Source organism: Trifolium pratense, linkage group LG1 (assembly GCF_020283565.1).
Source record: "Trifolium pratense cultivar HEN17-A07 linkage group LG1, ARS_RC_1.1, whole genome shotgun sequence".
NCBI classification, from domain to species: Eukaryota; Viridiplantae; Streptophyta; class Magnoliopsida; order Fabales; family Fabaceae; genus Trifolium; species Trifolium pratense.
The window spans coordinates 27,576,737-27,593,395 of NC_060059.1; the positions used below are offsets into that span (position 1 = coordinate 27,576,737).

Below are 16,659 nucleotides of genomic sequence, written 5' to 3' on the forward strand. Positions count from 1 at the left end.
TATTTAGATTGCATACAAATTCATGGAACCTTAGTTTTGAAGGTTGTTTTTGTGATAACTCCTATTGTTTTAACTGTCATTTAGACATGTAGTATTTAATTTATAACTACCATTTTGTTTAATACAACCGTGTATTAAACCGTGTATTTATAGCTACCGGCCTACCGCAAACAACTAATTCTTCGCTAAGACCAAATTAAAATCATTATTGCGTTGAAACCTATGAAGCACGGACTCCGACACGGACACCGTGACACGACACGGACACCACGACACCGCTAATGTAAAAAATATATGACACCGACACCGCTACATATTTATAAAACATATAAATTGAGAATCAAAATATATACATGTAAATCAAATTTGAGCAAGTTATTTTTTTAAAAAAGTTTTAAAACAAGATATGATAGTATTTTACCTTTATTTATCCATCTACGATCGAAAAAACTAAAAATATCGTAATCAAAATGTAATGTCTTCGATCCCTCATTGATCAATATTATTGTTTCTAAACATCTTTAACTCTTGTAGATATGTCTGGTATGTGCCTAAAGAGAGTATAAGCAAAGAAAAATAATTATTTTTGGGACACTTGTCCGACACGTGTCATACGAGTGTCTTACAGGTGTCGGACACCGATCAAATGAGTGTCAAACTAAAGGAAAAATTGAATTTTTTTCGACACCGACACCGAATTGTTTCTAAACATCATAAGAGTGTCGGACACCGCGACACACCTAATCATAGAGGTGTCGGTGCTTCCTAGGTTGAAACTTCCAACAGTTTAACAAACTTGATTGTTTCAAGATTGAAGAAAAAAATGGAAATTATATAAGTTTGTAAACTAAATTTGTCTCCTTGGGTTCAAAAGCATATCTTGAAATTTCTTACAACTTGTTCGTCGGAAGATTCTTAGAAAAGAACCCTTCTTTTTTTGCTCTTGAGTTTATAATTTTATCCCCTTCATGAGTTAAGTAGCAAGTGTGAAAAAAAGTTCGCACTTTAAGCGGTGAACCTGTTGGCGGTAAAAAAAAGTCCTCCTTAAATCAAATTGTGCAAACATGTGGCCAAATTTGATTGGCCACGTGTGTGGTTGTGACATGGCATCCATCGATAACAACTTTTTTGAAAGAGGTATACATGTGAAGGGTTTGAAATAGTTCATTAAAAACAAAAAATAATGAATATTCATCTTTTGTTCATCCTCATCTTCATCGGGTTCAACATCTTCATCACTAATTTATCACAAAGTACACTAAAAGACACCTCGATACTGTATTAATCTATTTGTTTTGTTTGCTTCAATCTTATTCTAAACTTCCAAAATCGAAATCGCCAATTCTCATTAAACTCTAAATTTACCGAACTTATTTTTTTTAGGTTTAATGGAATGTTTCAAACCCCTCACATGTCTACCTATTTTAAGCCTTTTATTATGTTACAAATATATAAGATAAATTATTAACATGTGCATGTTTATAAAGACAAATGATAAATAAGATAAATGATTAACATGTACACATTTATGCAGATAAAAGACGAATATGTTGTAAATCAATAAGATAAATGACCCCTAATGTAACTTTGTCAATAAAAAATGTCGCTCGTCACCGAAGTTTTTCAAATTTTGAATTTTCCCTCTATTTTTCCTTCAAATGGGTCTTTGAATAGCAAAAAAGTCAAAAAAATAAATTTGAATTGAATCCGGCCCACTTCAAATAAGCCCAACATTTTACCAAACAAAAAAAACCATTTCTTTATAAGTACCGGTAAAAACCTTTGCAAAAACCAAACATCAACCCTAACCCCCAAATTGTGAAGTTCACTGCACCATAATATGAGGCCGCCAAAATGTCTACTCTGCGATGATGAACCAAAACAAAACTACAATATCTCAACCTGTCACCATCCGTATCCCTCCTCCTCCCAATATTAACCTAAACGGTGATGTTGTTTCAATTGAGGTTGCTTTAATCAAAGGATTATCTGCAAATGGATCAAAGTTGAATCAAATTGTTGAAGAGGACAAGGGTTTTGAAGGTGAAAGATTGAGGTAAATGATTTATCAGTTTTTAATTTTTCCCGTAAATCAATTGATTTTTTTGATTTTTATACTGTGTCAAACCCTAATTTTCCATCTATGAAAGGGTTGGTTTGGGTTCATGAAACCCTAGCAAAACACTCATTGCTTGTTTTCTTTCTTTTCTCATCTTTATTTTTCTGCATTTTAGTTCTTAATCAATTTTAGTCTTTAGCTAAACTTTCTTGCAATTTCCGAGTTTAATTTTTCAAGTTCATTTTCTAATAAAAAGTCGCAACTATTAATGTGTTAAACCAAATTGTTGAAGTTAACATAGAAAAACCTATTTGGAACATAAAGGCAAAAATAATCCAATTATGGCAAGTATCTGATTTCAATCTTATCACTCTACCATTCTCTATTAAAATGTTGTTGATAGTGCCAAATCAAATGTACAAAATTATAAATAATAGTGTAATAAATGTCACGAGCAAACCAAGTGCACGAAATTATAAATATATGCACCCCTTGAGTCCTCATAAAGCTGGTGTAAGGTAAAGACCAACAATTTGAGAAGTTTTGTTGATGGAGTTATCTTTCTATAACTATTTATCTTCAATGTCGCGCTTCTGGCCGTCAGCTACACAGGACATCAATGGTGGAAGAATTGAGTTGGGAAGGAGATGGAGGTGTAGCGAACACAATAAACTTTAAAAGTTATCAATGGTGGAAGAATTGAGTTGCAAAGGAAAAAAAAAGCAAATTTTGTATAGAAAAAACATTTTATAAAGTTTAAAAATTTCACTACACAACTTTCAAAACAATAATACTTTATAGATAAATATCACTCAGAAAAATTAATTTTTTTTATTAGAATTGAACACTGCATCACCTCGCATTGGATCGAACGAAGATTAAGTTGTTGCTCTTCGCACGTATGGAAACAAAAAGCCTTTTTACAATTGCACCTTCGATGAGTTTCAAGCCATATTGTTGGTGGGGTTGATTGCCATGTAAGTCCCACATTGCTAATGAAGGAAAAAAGGTCAAGGAAATTATATTTGAGAAGTCCCACATTGCTTAGAAACGTGAAGAGTGGAGGAGCTCAATGCTATATATAGAGACCTAAAGTTCCTTGTTTCAATACACCAAGCAGTGACACTTGTAAACACTTTAACTTTATATTTGTGTCTTTATCTTTTCTCTTATGCTCTTGTTTACAAGTATTTGAGATGTAGTTCAAATATTTACTTTGTAAAGTGTGGGTGTACTGGGGTCATGGGGTGGTTGAGAGTGAAGTCCATGTGTTGTAACAATTTTTACATAGTATTTATTCTCTGGTTGTCGGTTTTGACAACGACTGTGGATTTTTCTCCGGTTTTGGAGTTTCCACGTTATATTCTAGTGTTGTGATTGCATTCTTTTATTTTCTATATGCCTGTTTTCCCAACAACTGGTATCAGAGCTCTTGGTTTGATTCAGGAGGAGGGAGTTCCGCTGTGAAGTTTAGGCTAGAGAAAATTGATGGAAGAATCATGTTTGGCTTGTGGAATATTAAGTCGAAGATATGCTGATGCAATCAGGGTTACATAAGGTCAGCATGGAGAGGCGCTGGTAATAATACTCGACATCAGCCTGGAGAGACGGTGGTAATAATACTCGACATAAGTCTGGAGAGGCGGTTCTAAGAATACTCGGGTTACGTCTGAAACAACAACTTATTATGAGTATGCGGAGGTGCTAGTGGAAGTTGGGAATCAATGGAGTGTTGAGTCATGGACTTTGGAAGCTCCTATCACATGTGTTTGAAGAAGAAATACTTTTGAATCCCTAGAGCTAGTTGAAGGTGGAGTTGTCATCTTGGAGACGGGAAAGCTTGTAAGGTTCAAGGTATGAGCGAGTTTCTTTTAACACGATGCTAGGTATTTTCTTGAACTTTGATGCACAGTTCTTGAAATTCATGTCCACTCTCACCCCTAGCATAAGAAAGAGAACCAAAACCTCCTTAAACCAAACCAAAGTTTTCATGTGCCAATGATCCAAAATTCACATTTGTATTTTGACCTCCAATATTGAACCCAAAGTTATTGCTATTTGCATTATCATACCTTATACCAAAACCATAAAACCCTCTTTTATTCATAGTTCCAAATCCACCCATTTCAGATGTGTTATTGATTTTTACTCCAAAAGGGCTATTATTTTTGCATCACAAATAACATTATGAGCCATACTCTTAGAGTTGTTCAAATATTCACAGTTTCAATTTTTCACACCATGATTCGTATGATTAATTGAACCATTTCCAATTGAACCATTTGGGAACTAGTTTCACCAAGTTTAAAATCCCTTGGTAAACAATTTGAAGAAGAAGCCATCAATCCTTATCGAGATCCATGTGTCATCCCTTTTTGTATATAAGAAAAATCATTATTGTTGCTTGAAAAATTGTTGAAACTGTTAAGAACATTATTTCTCTCTCCATATTGATATAATGTCGGTACACATGGAGTATGTTTGTTCTCATTTCTTGAATTTCTTTGATCATCTACGTTGGAATATTTGATGCAAATCTCGACCTGAAAGTTCTATGAGATACATCTCCAACCATTTCTTTCTCAGCAACTTTGTCCAAAAATAAGCGATATTTTTGCAATTGTTTATAACACTATAAAACAATTGCAGAAATATCGCTTATTTCTGGACAAAGTTGCTGAGAAAGAAATGGTTGGAGATGTATCTCATAGAACTTTCAGGTCGAGATTTGCATCCAATATTCCAACGTAGATGATCAAAGAAATTCAAGAAATGAGAACAAACATACTCCATGTACCGACATTATATCAATATGGAGAGAGAAATAATGTTCTTAACAGTTTCAACAATTTTTCAAGCAACAATAATGTTTTTTCTTATATACAAAAAGGGATGACACATGCATCTCGACAAGGATTGATGGTTGCTTGTTCAAATTTTTTACCAAGGGATTTTAAACTTGGTGAAACTAGTTCCTAAATGGTTCAATTGGAAATGGTTCAATTAATCATACGAATCATGGTATGAAAAATTGAAACTGTGAATATTTGAACAACTCTAAGAGTATGGCTCAGAATGTTACTTGTGATGCAAGAAATAATAACCCTTTTGGAATAAAAATCAATAACACATCTGAAATGGGTGGAATTGGAACTATGAATAAAAGAGGGTTTTATGGTTTTGGTATAAGGTATGATAATGCAAATAACAATAACTTTGGGTTCAATATTGGAGGACAAAATACAAATGTGAATTTTGGATCATTGGCGCATGAAAACGTTGGTTTGGTTCAAGGAGATTTTGGTTCTCTTTCTTATGTTAGGGGTGAGAGTGGAAGTGAATTTCAAGAACAATTGTTTTAAAAAGTAAATGTTTCTGAGAACAGAGAAATTCCTTTACGGAAATCAAATAGAAATATTGTTCAATACGAGAAGAACCATAATGGTTGTACTTCCACCAATGTGGGCGAGTTCAACCAAATGGAATTTAACATTTCTAACTTCTCGATGGCTGATGACATGAACATCTTAGATAAGGTATGAAGACTTTAGAGAAGTTAATTTTGATATTCAATAATTTAGGGATTACGTTTTTGAGATTTTTTAAAATAAAATCAACTATTATATATGTTTATCTATTATAACAAAGATCATATTTGTTTCTTAATAAAATTATTACTACCTTAATAGGCTATCCGAGCATTGCAACCTTACGATTTTTTCTACTCCCTTCTCTAGTAGATATTTTGCCTTATGTGGGAATCGAATCACATATCATGGGGTTCAAGGACGTGTTCATTTCATTCTCACTATCAATAGTCTTTAAAAGTAATAAATCACGAGTTTACAGCTAAAAAATATTATATGATTGATGTCAATTCAATATAAATTATATTTTTATTATCTGTTATTTTCATAAAATCAGTATCAATTAAGTCATTATTTCATTCGTAAAAACGAGGATGACCGTCCACCTAATTTCAACCCATGTTAGCGGCCGAGGATAAGAGGAATCCTTAAATCATTTCATTTCCTATGTAATTTTAATTGCTGGTTTTTTAGTATCTTTATATTCATATAGATTATGTTCCTTACAATAAGTTGGTTTTTTCATAAATGGATTTTCAACCATTATACAATGACACTATTATAGATCTGAATCACACAATTAAGATATGATAGTGTATTTGTGGTTGAATCCGTGGTTATCTTGATATGATCCAACAATTTCATACCCATTTTTGAAAAAAATATATAAGATGTTTTGATAAGATCAAATAATTGTGATCTGGGTGAATTCGTGGTTATCTTGATAAGATCGAACAATTTAAGTCTTCATTCGATTCATACTCATGTATCTAAGTGAGTGTTACATTGCTAGATTCATCCAAGTTCAACATTCCTTAGGAGCTAAGGAAAAGAGGCATGCTTAAATCATTCTATTTGCTATGTAATTTTATTTGTTGGTATCCAACTACATAGATATATGTCTCTCTCTCTTCTCACGAACCCATATGGTAAAGACAAATAAATTATTTGTCGTGGGTGTCAATTTTCCCAACAATTTCCGACGGATGAGTGATGAGAGATGTAAATAGTCACAGATCACATTCACACGGTTGTTGTTAAAGGAAATTTCTTTCTAATGTATGCTTTGTTACTTCATCGGCAATATTAGGAGTCTGTATCTTAGGTAGTATTTTGATATTTGATGGTTGAAACTCTAAGCTTATAAGGGCGAAATGAGTAACCGAGAGAGTAAGGTTTGGATTAGTAGCTCATTTGCTTCTATAAATTGATGTATGCCCTTAGCACAATTCGATTTTACAGAGAGGCAAACTGTTGATTTCGTCGGCGGTCGGCAAAGAATTGGAAGAGTCAATATACGATTCAGTGAAAGAGAAGAGAAGAGAAGAAAAAGTTCATATTAGAGTTTAAAAATAAAATTTAATTTGAACCATGTATCTAATTTAATGGCTGACATTTAAAATTCTCATCTCTCATGTTAAATTTCCGTCTCAATCAATTTTGGGTACCACTGGTCCAATGATCCTAGACCGAACCGACCCGTAGTTGTCCACTTCAATTCGTGAAACAGGCCCAAATCACCCATCAAAATCGATTGAAACAAACTTTGTGAAGCACTCAATGATAAAATGAAAGAGAATTTCTTTTAGCACCCCCCGAATTTTCATGCGCGTTGTTAAATTACCAAAATACCCACAAACTAAATCTAGTACATAAGTAGCAGTTGCGTAAAAAAAAACCCACCAACATAAGGTTTCACACCCCCAAAAGACACTCTAAGAAAATTTGAAATTTTTTCCATCCGCTACTTAAGTAACAAAAAAGTTAAAGACAACTTTGTAATAACGTATATAAGGAAATCCACCACCTTCCGTCTCATTCTGCCAGGTTTGAACAAAAACACAAAAACACTACAAAACCGTCCTAAAACACCAAAATGCAAAATCAACTTCAAATCCACCCATTTCATCGTCATTGTGTTTGGAATTGACTCGAAAAGAACTTCAGCCATCATCAACGACGAGGTTAGAACATTTCTTTGAATTTTTTTCGTGCTTTTTTGCATTTGTTTTCTCTTATGGAAACTAGTTAAATCTGCTACTTAAGTAGTGGATTCGTCTGATGCATGTTGAATTTTGTTATCATGTTTGAATCATTGTTCCGAAATTTGCTCTGGTGTTTATTGAAAATGTTTTGATGTTTGTTTTAATGTCATCAGAAATTGAACCGCCTCCGAAGCATGCTAGAGGAAAGGGTCCCACCATGTCTGCATGACTGGAATAAGAGTTTGCATTCTAACATATGGTGGGTTAGTGACTTAGTGTTTGCACTGTCGGCGTCAGACTCAGCCTGAGGTTTAGTCTGATGTTGAGCCTTAGCCTCAGCTTGAGCCTAACCCTCAGCCTGAGCCCCAACCTTCGATATCATAGGGGCTCATATGAAGACCACATGGTTACATGGCCGTTTGAGGAGATCTCATATTGTTATGTCTGGATCAGATATGGACCGATGATGTGACGTGCCTGCCTGAGCGATTCCTTCAACAGTTCGGTCATGTGTAGACAATTCCTCTCCAACCATCTTAGCCTACAGTTCCACTCACCGGTCGGCCATAAGTTTTCGAGCAGTACATGCAATACATGACTGAGTGTTGACTCAAGAGCAAAGAGGTGCTCTTTCTCTATTTTCGTGGTATGTTGCGGTTGCACCCGAGTACGTGAGGTGGTATTTCGGATCACACATCCCTACATGAAGCCTCTACCGCCAAGAGATCCACCGAGGTCGTGTGAATATGAGGCCCTTATGGATGAGGAAGCTGAGAGAGAGGGTATGATTGGACGCAGACTTGACCGTTGCTAACAATCGGATCGACAGATTGTGGCTACACTGTTGACGAGTGGGGAATTAGTTTATGGCTCATGTGTCAAGGCAACTGTGGACGAAATATATTTGGTTGCGAATTATGTATTTCATTACCAGAGGAGGGGTGGTGGAGCGGCAATGCAGTAGTCTGGTTGTTGTTTTTGTAATTTTTTTTTGTTTGGATAATTTTTATGTTAATAATTATTATTCTAATGTGTCGATAATTACGCTCGTTAATATCAATAAACGTACGACGGAAAATCAAGTTCAACAAGCAAAACATAACTTGTGGACTCAAGTGTCCAAAGTGATAAGTCATACCGACGTGACATGTTACTCATTTGCGACATGTGTATTTACTTGGTCGAAATCAGTGAGAGACCATCCTTTTGCAAAATGGGTTAAAGTTAAGTGACAAAATTGCAAGTTTGTGAAAGTTATGAGGCAAAAAATGCAATTTACACAAAAATAAAAAAACATAAGAACTTAGACGATGGAGAAGAGAAAGGGTTTCTTAGAATATTTGAAGGCTCTTGATTGACTAGATGTATGTCATGCAGAAGAACCGACTACTAACCGATCCACTATTTAAATAGCAGATGATGTCCACAAAGCAAGTAGCAAATCATATTTTCAAAATTTCTCATTTTTATAAGGTTCGCAGCGGGACCTGAAAGAGTAAAATAAAGAACAGGTAGTGCCCACGAGAAGTATGGGGCGCCAAAGATAATTCATTCTCGAAATGAAAAGCTTATGTCCTATGTTCTGTTTGCTTCCTTGAATCGAACCCATCCATGATGGCGCTTGATGCATCAACATTTGAAACCCTAATCCCTTCTCGCTTCATCTCCTTCACTCTACCCAATCCAATTTCTTCTCATTCTCATGATTCTCTTCTCCGAGTTGCTGTTCTTGACTCACCACTCACTCACTCACCACCACCACACGTTGCCGCCATGTTAGTCCCCCAAGGTCGTGAATCCGATTGGATCTTCTCCACCAAATCAGGTCATCTCCAACTTCTCTTCACTTCTCCACAACCAATTTCCCGCTTCATTCTCATCGGAAACCAATTCCACCACCGTACTGCCGATGATTCTTATCAAGAAAAATTTCAGGTCTGGTCAAAACCTCTTCTCTTAGCTTTATCTCCAAAATCTTTGTTTATTAACGGCATAATCCCTGATATACCTATTTTGATTTATGAAGATAATATTGTTTCTAGTGTAGTTATACATCAATGTGTTAGTTCTCATGTTGGTGAAATGTTAGTTGAAAATGTCGAAATCAAAACTAAGAATTTTCGAAGGGAGTTTCGAAGGCGGTTGAGGTTTAAGAGAATGCCTAATCTTATTCAAACAGAGGTGCTTATTGTTCCAGAGACTGATTATAGTGATTCTAGTTTGAATAGTGTTATTATTGGAGATGCAAAGTTTATGCTTGATCTTCGAGTTTTGGTTCATCCTTATTTGGCACCTATGGTGGCTAGTCTTTCATTGATAAGTGAGTATATAGAGGGACGGATTCAAAGTGGTTTACGACCGAAAGCTTTATGCCTTGGGGTTGGAGGTGGGGCTTTGTTAACTTTTATGGCAATTCAATTGGGTTTTGAGGTCATTGGTGTTGATAGTGATAAAGAGGTTTTGAAGGTTGCAAAGAATTACTTTGGATTGGATGACTCTGAATTTCTCCATGTTATTGTTGGAGACGCGGTTAAATATATTAAGAAACTTGCTTACCGTGGAAAACATAACAATAAGAGTTCTTTTGCTGATTCTGAGTCCGGTGGTTTTGACCCCTTGCAAAATGGTGACGAGGTTACACATAAGTTTGATGTTGTTATGGTTGATTTGGATTCAGGCGATATAGTAGATGGTATCAGTTCTCCGCCTTTGGAATTTGTTAGAAAGCGTGTTCTTCTTGCTGCTAAATTAGTTCTTTCTGAATTTGGAATTCTCGCTATCAATGTCATTTCTCCAAGTCAGTCCTTCTATGACAACTTGGTAAATCATTTTCAGAAAGTTTTCCATGAGCTCTATAAGATAGCTGTGGGGAATGGTGAAAATTTCATTCTTATTGCCACAGTATCACCTCAGGTGTTTTCGGTTGGGGATTGTAGTGACTCTTTTCTTTTGCGACTGAAATCACTTATTCCAGAAACATACATCAATTCCATTAGGAAGATATGATGTCTCACTTTTTGAAGCAAATATGCTTTTTAAAAATCTTTCACCTCCAGTTTTTGCAATGCTAAACTAATTGAAGTTGTATTAGTAATAGTTTTGAGTTTTGATACCATGATGCAATATGAAGAATGTTTCTTGTATGCATAGCATCATTGCTCTTCTGTAGAGATGCGGCTTTAATTCAATTGACCATACACTGTAATTATAGATAGTATTTTCAATAAAAGTGGTACCTTTATTAAATTCATTTGCAAGTATGTTAAATTTACTGGTTCATCAACTTTGGTTGATTTGAAAGATGTACGCTTGCTTTATCATTAAGGACACTTAATAGAAGATTGTATTCACATTTTTTGCTACTTTTGAATTGTGGTTTGTCGACATCAGAGATGATAAATGATAGCTGTAAAGGTTACAATTGCTGTCTTGTATTTGGTTCATATATCTTTTTGCTACAAGCATTTTCTAATGGTTGGGGTGATTAGAATAAAGGAAATGCTTTTTCTGTATCTTATATATTGGACATTCCTTCCCAATCTGATTCCTGCCTACTATTCTGAAAGACCACTGCATATACAAATGGCTTATCCAAAGTAAACTGTTGGCTTGGTGTCAGTGCTATGTTGTCAATCCTAAATAGCCGAGCGGAGCGGCTGACCTTAAAACTCGGATAGCGGGGAGAGGGATTACCGCTATTCTTGTCATGTGGGTATATTGAACCATGTAATTATCTTTTTTTTTTGTTTGAAATCCAACATAGACTTATGAATTTACTATTATTATTTTGTTTAAAAATACAGCGATGGGATCAATTTTGAACAACCAATAAAGGGTTACTTTGGAATAAGGAAGTAGGAGGCAATATATTCACATGTTTGTTGGTAGTTCCTATCCTATCCTATAATTGTTAAGCTTTAATAATTTTGAATCATTATGTTAAACTATTAGTTTATCTAGCCTTATAAGTTTGTTGCTAATTCATATCCTATCATTTTTAAATTGGCTGTGTTTATTGTGTAAGGCCGACAAATGCCTGAAAGTGTAAAATTTAATTTACAATTGTCTCACTGTTGTTATATATACTTCTTAGAAACAAGTGTGTGATATACTCGCAAGTGCACGGGTATATCGCCGTAATAAAAAGAGTATCGAATCCACATGGACTCGTGCTATTAAAAGTGAGAATTCTGAAGTTTATTGTATTAAGGGAGTTTGATTTACTTGGAGAAATGTTTATTTGTTTTGATCAGAAACACAAAGTTTGAGAATATTGATCGAGGATTATAATGATAACTAAGACACCTTAGAGTAAAAGTTTGTCGCCGAGGTATCGATTATGCTACTTCCCTTCCTTACCCTAACCTCAATTGTATATAAGAACGGAGTACTGATCTGTATCTACATACCCTCTCAAGTCAATTAACGGAATGCTCCACGTAGTGTGTTCATATCTTACCCCAATCCTTCGGTTAGAGGGATAATGAACCTTATTAAGTCCTAATTCTTAAATCCTTTCGCCCAATGTCCCAAGAATACCTAGGCATTTTCATGCTTTCGGCTATTCATGTCTAATCCTATTTGCCCGACAATGACCTTCACCTTTCGATCCTTCAATCATTATCTACATACATGTGAACACATTGGCCTATATGCCCACAAGATCGATTAAATCGCATAATTAGATTAGATACAAAAAAAAAACCATAAAATAAAGTAAGAGAATGAATCATATAACCTCAAACATAGGTACTCCCTGCCACCCTAAGATAAGGGTCACTAATCAACTCATGATGATGCTTGTCATACACAAATTGATTGGATAATCAAAGCAATGGAAACCTTGAACAACAACTAAGGATAACTAAAGATTATTTTATTGATAAAAAAAAGTTTCGTCAAAGTGAGGCACACTATGCACATCTTGTTCTACATCATTAGTATGATCCTTTATAGAAACTATCCGTAATAACAAACTTGCAAAATGAATCTGTTTATCCTAAATGGATTCGTTGTTCCTGACTCCGCTTCACCTTAATTGTTCTTTTAACAAGTAAAGTTATGTCTTGGTCCATTATAAAAAAAAAAAACTATATCTTGGTCCGAGTGGGAATAACATGTCTAAAGAGAGATGTAAGACCATAAATGTTTTGTAACTGGTCAAATTCCCAAAAGAAAAATAGCTGAAAATCCAACAGTCAAGGTGCCATTTGCACGGTATTTACACGGTCGACATAGGGCGTGAGTATTTTGTCATCTGTTGGCTCTGTCACGGGTTTGAGGTTCCAAGCATGGGCGGGGGAAGTTGGCTGATCAGTTTTGCTTACTTTCTCTTGCATTTAAAGGCCACAAGTCTTCAATTTAACGTTCGTTCTAAGATTACTCAAATGTTATACCCAAAAGGTTATTGGTTGTTAAAAACTCGCTTTAAATCGTAAACTCTATTGTTCAAAAAAAGATTTTACACAATTTAACTCCCTATAAAATCAGTAAAATTACTTAAACTCGAATGTTTTCACCTAACAATTGAAAAACTTAATTTATTTTTTTAGTCAATTCAAAAGTTCAATTTTATCATATTAGTAATAAATAAATTCAATATCTTATCTAGAGAGACACTTAATTTTTTATAATAGTTTATGTTAATAATTATAGGAGTAACAATTATTTAAATTTGTGATTATTTTTTATAATAGTAACTCTCTATTCTTTTTGTTTATATAAGCAAAAATCATGGTTGAATAATTGATTATTTGGTCGCAAATATTATACACCAAGTATATCAATTATTCAATGAGAATATTTGCTTATAAAAGGGGACGAAAGAACGAAGGGCGTACATCATGAGTTATGTTGGGTTTTTGTATGATTGGCTACATTTTGCAAAAACATATTTTAGCCAAGTGTTGAGACAAGTGTGCTGACCCCAAGTATTGTGACAAATGTTGTGACACTTTGAAACAACACCTGACTCTGTTCTGCGCGCGCCAGCTGGATGTTATTATTTTCTACTCAATCTTTTGAAGATCTGTTTGAAGAATTTGTTCAAGGTATCTTGCAGAAGAAGACGCACGTGTTCAATGTGATTCAGGAGGCAGCTAAACCCTAGTTTTATTTTCCAAAGGAATTATATTTTTGGAAAATATATTTTTGCGGTTTCAAAAATATAACTATTGTTTTCAAAAATATATCACTGCTGCCGCAATTCTAGAAGCCCTAATTTTGTCTTGAAGCCCAAGTCGTTCTACTACTATAAATACGAAGGCAAGCATATGGTTTCAAGCATCTAAAATCGTGTTTTACAAAGCGTGTGTTTTTAGGATTTTAGAGTGTTAATTGTGAGCCTTTCTTGTGTCTCATTGATGCAAGCTTAGGACCTGAGTGTTATTGAGTTGTAAGTGTGAACTTCTCCTAAGCTTTGAAGTACGGAGATTGTTCTATTGTGTTGTGTGGTTTACTCGCAAGCTTTTAAGCAAGAGTGAATCCTAGTTTCTTAGGAGTGTGTCTCCACCTGTTGTGCTTGTGTAATTGAATAGCAGCGCTGTCTGTGTTGCTAAGGTGGGAATTGGGACGGGGTCTCATATCTAGGAGTTCCTAGGTAGAAGGGTCATTGGGTAGTGATTAAGTGAGAAGTTGTAAACGGGTGAGTTTAGCTTCGAAGTAATACTGCTGATAGTGGACTTCATTCCTGGATTGGTATCCCCCAGAGTAGGCTTTAGGCTGAACTGGGTTAACAACTCTCGTGTGTTATTTACTTTACTGTTTGTATTGTTCTATGTTATTTGCTCTGTTTATAGACAAGTGTTGGCGCACCAGTAACAACATCTGTCTACAACAGACAAGTGTTGCTACACCTTGAGCAACACCTGTCCACTGTGTGCCAGGAATTTCAAGTGGCATCAGAGCAGGCACCCTGTTCTGAATTTTAGGGTGAGCTCCAGGGAAATCGTTTCTGGCAAGGATGGACAAAGAAGGAGGTTTTGTTACCAGACCACCTCTTTTGGTTGGCGCTTCAAACTATGACTATTGGAAGTCCCGCATGATGGCCTTCCTAAAACAAATTGATAGCAAGACATGGAAGGCAATTCTGAGAGGATGGACTCCACCTGTGAAGATGGACAAAGATGGTAAACCAACTCTTGAATTGAAATCTGCTGAAGAATGGTCCAAAGAAGAGGATGAGCTTGCTCTTGCAAACTCAAAAGCATTATATGCTCTATATAATGGTGTTGACAAGCACATATTCAGACTCATCAAAAAGTGTGTCTGTGCTAAGGAAGCTTGGACAATTCTTGAGACTGTTCATGAAGGTACCTCTAAAGTGAAGCTGTCTAAGCTACAACTCCTAACAACTAAGTTTGAGAATCTTAGAATGAATGATGATGAAACCATTCAGGATTTTCACATGACCATACTTGATTTTGACAATCAATTTGATGCCTTGGGTGAAAAGATACCTGAAGAAAAGCTGGTAAGAAAAATGCTCAGGTCTCTACCTAAGAAGTTTGACATGAAAGTCACAGCTATAGAAGAAGCAAAGGATATCACAGATATGAAGCTAGATGAACTGGTTGGTTCACTACAAACCTATGAGGTAGCTACAAATGAAAAGATGGATAAGAAAAACAAAAGTATTGCTTTTGTTTCAAATGCTGAGGAAGAAGATCAACTGAGTGACACAGAGTCTGAACAAAGCATCTCTGATGCAATGGTTCTTTTGGGAAAACAATTTAATAAGGTGCTAAAGAGAATGGACAAACGCTCTAAGACAGGTGCAGCTGACATTGGTCGCAACACTTACAGGAATTTCAGAAAACCTGTAACAGATGAAAAATCAGCTCCAAATAAAGGTGTTCAATGCCATGAATGTGAGGGGTTTGGTCACATTAGAAGTGAATGTGGAACCTTTCTGAAGAAACAAAAGAAGGGGTTAACTGTAACTTGGTCAGATGAAGATTCTGAAGGAGAAGCCGATACTGCAAAAGCTATACATGTATTGACAAGTGTTTGCACATCTGACACTGAATCATGTGAAGAAGAACTAACCTTTGATGAACTTGCTGAATCATATAAAAAGCTGTGTCTGAAGAGTGCAGAAGTCTGCAGAGTCTCTGAAGAGCAAAAGGAGACAATCACTAAGTTACAAACTGAGAGAACTGCTAATTTGTCAAGAATCTCCGAATTTACTACTAAATGGGAAGACAGTTTAAAGATCATTGAGGAACAGAAGACAACTATCATCAACTTAGAAGCTGACAAGATCAAACAACTGACTGAGATAGCCCATCTGAATGAAGAGGTAACTGAATTAAACTCTCATCTTGACAATTTAAAGAAGCATGTTCTTAGGCTATTCAAAGGAAGTGATCTAGATGAAATCCTGGAAACTTTGCCTGCTCCTAGTAGATCCAAAACAGGCATTGGGTATGAATACAAAAATGTTAATAGGATTATGGATTACAATAAAGAAGGGAAATACATGCCTGAAACAAGTAAACAACCGTCTCCAAAAGTGCATGACAGGATGTCGTCACACCTGTCTCCTAGGCAGCAGAGACAAGTGTTGCCACATGTGGCACCACATCAGCAAAGATGGCAGAGACCTAGGTTTATACCTAGACCAAGAAGCAGGTACCATTCATGGAGATGTCATCACTGTGGAAGAAAGGGGCACATAAGGCCTTATTGCTACAAACTGTATGGTTATCCAAGTGAAATTCAACAAGAATCTGATCAATTCATCACTAAAACAAAGATGGAATGGAAGCAAAAAGATGATGCAACCAATACCAAGGAGTATACAGCTGAAAGCAGTGGGAAAAGTTTGATTGCCCATACATCTCTCAGAGCATCATCAAAAGAAGATTGGTACTTTGATAGTGGTTGTTCCAGACACATGACTGGTGTTGAAAAGTATTTGAAAGAGGTAAAATCCTATGCCACAAGTTTTGTGACATTTGGAGATGGAGCAAAGGGGGAAATCAAAGGTATTGGAAGACTGATTGACCATGGTCTACCAAAACTTGAA

The 16,659-nt window shown here is 35.5% G+C and overlaps 1 protein-coding gene across 1 annotated transcript; it reads left to right on the forward strand.

Annotated features, from left to right (window-relative positions):
• The first annotated feature begins 8,947 nt into the window (after positions 1–8,947).
• Positions 8,948–10,881, forward strand: LOC123902728 (eEF1A lysine and N-terminal methyltransferase). The gene has a single exon (XM_045952516.1). It carries the CDS (start codon positions 9,243–9,245, stop codon positions 10,635–10,637), a length of 1,395 nt encoding a protein of 464 aa, XP_045808472.1. The 5' UTR covers positions 8,948–9,242; the 3' UTR covers positions 10,638–10,881.
• The last annotated feature ends 5,778 nt before the right edge of the window (positions 10,882–16,659 follow it).